General features: G+C 47.5%; 1 protein-coding gene across 1 annotated transcript in view; it reads right to left on the bottom strand.

Moving 5' to 3' along the window:
• Positions 1–3840: 3840 nt before the first annotated feature.
• Positions 3841–5644, bottom strand: part of Trim14 (tripartite motif containing 14) — a 16153-nt gene continuing 14349 nt past the window's right edge. Inside the window, exon 6 of the mRNA XM_033759193.1 lies at positions 3841–5644. This exon is cut by the window's right edge and continues 175 nt beyond it. Coding sequence (XP_033615084.1) covers positions 5314–5644 — 331 coding nt within the window. The 3' untranslated portion in view covers positions 3841–5313.

Raw genomic sequence — 5644 nt, forward strand, 5'->3', positions numbered from 1 at the left:
TTTCAGTCATCTTGCTGGTAGTGTCTGATGTGCTGGGCGAGGTGGGATGGGAGTGGGCAGTCGTTGGGAACCTGGCTTTCATCCACTGCACCTCCTCACTCAGCAGCCAGTTCAGGGCCAGGCCTGTGTCCAGTCCATTGGAAAGAAAAAGAGCACAGGAAGCAGTCTCTGCTTCCAGTTGGCTGGCCCAGAGTGGAGGGGGACTCAAAGGCCAGTCCTTGCCCCGCAGCTTGTGTGTGGCCACAGAGGGGGTGAGAGTTGGCTGTATGCATCCTCTCCTGTGAGCCTTTGTTCTTACTCTGCGAAGCTAAACCCATGAATGACCCACAGCCTCACTTCCTTACACTTCTCACTGTCTCTCCTCTCCTCTCCCAACCTCCTTGCCCTTGGCTCTGTGTCCAGCAGTGTGGCATAGTGGTCAGTTGGCATTAGAGAAAGGGCTGGTCAGAAGATCTTGTGGGTAGAGGAATACTGAAAACTTCTATCCTGAAATGGATGAGACTGGCACGGCTCCCTTTATCAAACTGTGAGGCCTACTGTGTGTCAGCACCACACTGAGCACTAGGCCACAGCCCAATCCAGTCCTCAGAGAGGTGCCCCTTAGTCAGGGCAGGTGTACCACAAACACAGAGTGGTGAGCTGGTCAGCAGCATTAGAAGGTGGTATATGTAGTAGGGGGAAAACATCAGCGTCAAGGGGATGGGCCGTGTGTGGGGCTTGAAGCCTTAAGGTTGTACATGAGAATGATGCCGAAATCAACCCTTCCATAAGCAACAGAATGGGACATCACATAAAATTACAAAGCCAGCTAACAAAATTCTCAATATTTTACTTCCTTGAACAAGCAGCATGCACCTTTTCCAGAGATTCAATGGCATCTTTCCCTTGGTGTTTCTGAATAAATACTGAGACTAATAATTTTTTAAATGTTTTTTCAGATTCTTTATCTTTGTTCATATTTATTTGACCTTGTTTACTGTATAACTCTTCTTTGTTCCAAGTATATATGTGGGGCTCTCTTCAAATGAATATAATTAGTCTTTCAAAGTTTCTTTACTTGTGAGTCTAGGGCCTGTTCCTCCTGTGGATCCCAACACAACATCTGGAGAGGCACGCGTGGGGTAGCGGTGGTGGGGGGCTCCTTGGGTTGTACTTAGGTAAGAGAACCTGTAAATTTGTGTTCTACGAACAGAAGTGATATTAGCAGTTCCTTACGGGAACTCCCCCCGCTTTGTCTATACAATCAGTTTCTCATTTAGTGGCTTTTATTTACAACAGTAGATGAAATAATACTTAAGCAGCCATCAAAGACTTTGTACCAACAGACATAATCTCATAGCAGAGGGATGTGTTCTAGGGCCGGGATCTGGAAGGAAGAGGGAAAGGGATGGGCTGTAGCTAAGAAGGTATAGGTTGTTTCCTACGGGAGCCAGTGAGTCACCACCAGGTCCTGATAGCCTGAAACATCAGAGGGGTCCAAGTTGCTCTGTAAACACCAAGCTGGATCCCCAAAGGGGAGGAGTCAGTGCTGAGATTGAGTCACAGGAAGGGTCACAGGACTCAGTTCTACGAACTCAGTTCTGAGAACTCAGTTCTCAGAAACCTATGTCATGTGTTGGAGAAAGTGGAAAAGGAAGGCCAGTTTTTTTATCTTCCTGCTGCTGGGACAAAATACCTGATATACACAATTTAAAGGAGGAAATGATTTATAATTTTGGCTCATGGTTTCAGAGATTTCAGTCTGTGGTTGGCTGGCTCCAAGAATCATGGCTGAAGGTAGCTAGAATGCTGAAGACACAGAAAGAAAATAAACCCTTTGGAGCCACGACCCCAGTGATACACTCTCCAACCAAGCCCCACCTCCCAGTCACCCATTCAGCTACTAACTTAGCCATCGGGTTAACCCATTGATGAGGTTAGCACCCTTACAATCCAATCACCTCTCCTGGGTGTACTAATCCAATCAAGATGACAGTCAAGGTTAATCATTACAGCCACTGTCTAGACTGTTTTCCATCAGAGCACGAGAATGGACAGCATGAGTGGTATGTGTGGGTAATTATGGGGCTAGGTAAATGGACCTCATGCTTCACCAGGCTGAACCAAGGGGCTGAACCTCCTGCCCATTCCAGTTGGGAAGCTTGGCTCTAAAAGAATCCCTGAGTATCTCTAGGCAGGGGGTGCAGTACTGGGCCCAGGGTGAGGAAGCAGCTAGTCCCACCTGGGAGTTCCCAACACCTCCACAGACAGTGTCCCATATGTGTGAACTGCCAAGGTGATAACAGATCATGGCAACCAAGAGAGGAGGATGGGAGAGGGCCACAGCACTCTAGTTCAGACTTGCAGGTTGAGCAGTGACTGAGGACCACATGCACAGGTTTGGGGATCCTCAGAGTGTGCGCAGGCACTAGCAAGTTGGTAAGAGTGGCACATGGGGAGGAAGGAAGGGCTTAAAGGCCTGCCACGTTGGGCTATGTTCTATGAGCACTGGGGAGCCATGGTTTCTGAGGACATGGCAGACTCAGACCTGCTCCTCTGCTTTCATGCTCTCCCAGCATATGCAGCTTGCTGTCTCGTTTAAAATTTATACTTACTTCTGGTGCAACCACTATGGAAACCAATATGGATACCTCAAAGAGCTGGGACTAGAGGTTCCATTTGACCCAGCCATAGCTTTGCTGGATATCTTTCCAAAAGAATTAAAAGAATCATACCACAGTGATATATGCGCACCTATGTTTATAGCAGGCACAGTTTATAATAGCTAAAACTTGGAAACAGCCCATTTGCCCATTAGTTGGAAATTGGATAAAGAAAATGTGGTTTTTCTATAAAATGGAATACTATTCAGCCATAAAGAATGAGAAATTAGTCATTCATAGGAAAAAAGATACATTTTGAGGATATACTCAAGTGAAATAAATAACACGTGTAAATAACGAATAGTTTCTCTCATGTGAAAAACTGTAATAGTACACAAGATCCTAATGGGATAATTAACAATGTGAAATAGGAAGAAAAGGGCTAAAGGTGTAGGGAAAGTGGGAAGGGTAGGGGAAAGGGAATAAGGGAAAAGAAAAAAATATGAGAAAAGGGAAAAGAAAAAAATATGAGAAAATGAAAAAATGGAAATACAGTGTTTGTAAATGGGGAGCGGAGGAGGGGGTGAAGGGAGGGCAGGGACAAGGGGAAGAAATGAGAACCAAGACCTGTCATGTAAAAGTACAAGATCCCAGTAATGAATGTAACTATACTGTATACCTAAAATGTACCAGTAAACTCAATAAAAAGAAAAAAATTTATATTTACTCCTTTTTTCCCAATTTCCATTTTTACATTTATAGTAATGATTACCTTCCTATGGGGAATTGGTACGTGGGCTTTTCTCCTCTTTCCCCTCCCTCCCTTCCCCTTGTAAAAGATCTATCTCCTTATTTCCCATTATATTTTGCACTTTATATTTTGGGTTTCTCAGAGAACAATGTGATCCTGAAGTTTGTATGTCTGATTTATCACAACATTATGGTCTCAACGTGCATCCATTTTCCTACAGATGATTCAAATTTATCTTTATGGCAGAGTAGTACTTTATTGTGTAAATACCACATTTCTTAATCCATTCATCTGTTGATGGACATGTAGGCTACTTCCAAGATTTAGCTGAGTTTCCATAAACATGGGTTTGCATACATCACTGTAGAATGAGTGTGGCCTGCTGTCTTGAGCAGGCTTCCCTTCAGGACACCTCTGCCCAACCAGGCTTTGCCACACCACCCTTGTGTGCCCTGTTAGGCAGTGGTCCCACTAGGTTGATGGCACTGACGAAAGAGAATTGCAGAAGGGAGAGAAGTATAAGAAGTAAACAGTGACTACCTGTGGTCATACAGCTGAATACTGAACTACAGTTTTCTGACACACCTGTCTCCATTTTGCCATGTGCAGAATGGAAAATTTTTCTGCCTCCCAGGAACAACGTAAGGACCGATGAGTTAATCTTATTTTTTTGTGTGTGTGGTACCGGAGATCGAACTCAGGACCTTGCGCTTGCCAGGCAGGTGTGGCACCACTGAACTACATTCCTGGCCCAGGGACCAATGAGTGTAGTAAGGCTACATGTGAAAACAATGACTTGGCTTCTGCAGTTGAGGGTCTGGTAAAAAAGGTCTTGCTATTCAGGGATGGATGGAAATGTAGAGCCAAGTACACATCTCACTCTGTTGGAATTCTGCTCTGGGCCATGACCAGTAATTAACTTTTCCATTACTGAAGATCCTGAAGCATATGCCTTCATGCCTACCCTGCCAGTTTTAAATTATTTGGTCAAAACTAAAGGCACTTAGCGCTGGGGATTTACCTCAGAGGCACTGCACCTGCCTTGCAAGCTCAAGGTCCTGAGCTCAACACCTGGTACAAAAAGAAAGAAAAGGCTAAAGGCACTTAGGTTCCTTATATTCTGCTTACACTTACACCTTATATTCTATTCACCCCATATTAAAGTGTCATTTTAGAACCAAAAGCTATTGTAAATTCAGTTTTATATGGTTCAAACAAATGCAATGAGTGTTTAAACCATAGGGAGGGGTGGGCTTTCACGTTCCTCACCCTCCACCTACACTTGAGAAGATGCTTTAAATGTAACTTCACAGCCATCCAGGAAACTGACAGGCACAGGTCCTGGGAAGAGGCCGCGTTTCCCCGCTAGAGGGGGCTCTCTGTGAGGGCCTGTCCTTTTGGCCATTTCTGTCACGTCATTCCAGAAACTGGGCTCTCTGGATTTCCTTTACTGGGTTTGAGAGGTCTGAGGAACATGAGGCTCTCTGGAGCTGCTCAATGCCCACACATAACTCTTTCTGTCCTGAGTCTGAACTGCCAGGTGGTTGCTTAGCAACAGTCAAGTGCTGATTCCCACTCCACAGCCTCCAGAAAAAGTCAAATCTCCCAGGTTTAAAGTCACGCTCAAAGGACAGGGAAAGGGCCAGGGCAAGCACTTGCCTGGGGCAGGGGGATGGGACAGAGCTGGGCTTCGAGCTCCCCTCAGACCTAAACCACTAGGCAGGTCTCACCTTCCTCACTGTGTGCGTACTAGGTGCCCAGAGGTCCCCAGGCTGAGGACAATGCGTTTGGACAACTCAGGATGCTCAGAGTACCTGTGGGCGTCCCACTTTCAGAGACGTGCTGTAAAAGCGGTGCAGTCAGCGACAGTGGTAGGGGAGGACTGAGGACAGGGGACAGCAGATGCCTCTATGACACCTCTGAAACTAGTTTGGGGGACAGGGGGGTCCTGAGCGGGCGGAGGTGGTTACGCCCGGGACCCTAGGGCAGCCGGGGGATGCTGATGGCCCCTTCCCAGAGCCGCAGGGCCGGGTACAGCGGTTCCTGGAAGGAGGCGTGGAAGGTGTGCAGGTGGTGCATGCCGCCCGTCACGTCGTAGAAGGCGAGGACGCCAGCCTCGTAGTCCAGGAAGACCCCGAGCCGGTCCGGGTCGCCCCGGGGCCGCAGGCGGCTGCGCTGGCAGTCATGGAAAGCCCAGTACTCGAGGTCATAGCGCTTGAGGCACCAGGACTGGCGGTTGCAGCCCAAGCGGGCGGCGGCCGAGTCCCCGCGGCGTCTCAGGGAAGGATAGGCGGCGCCCACCCACCAGCCG

This window comes from Fukomys damarensis, unplaced genomic scaffold (assembly GCF_012274545.1).
Source record: "Fukomys damarensis isolate Sample0158 unplaced genomic scaffold, DMR_v1.0_HiC HiC_scaffold_36, whole genome shotgun sequence".
Classification (NCBI taxonomy): Eukaryota; Metazoa; Chordata; class Mammalia; order Rodentia; family Bathyergidae; genus Fukomys; species Fukomys damarensis.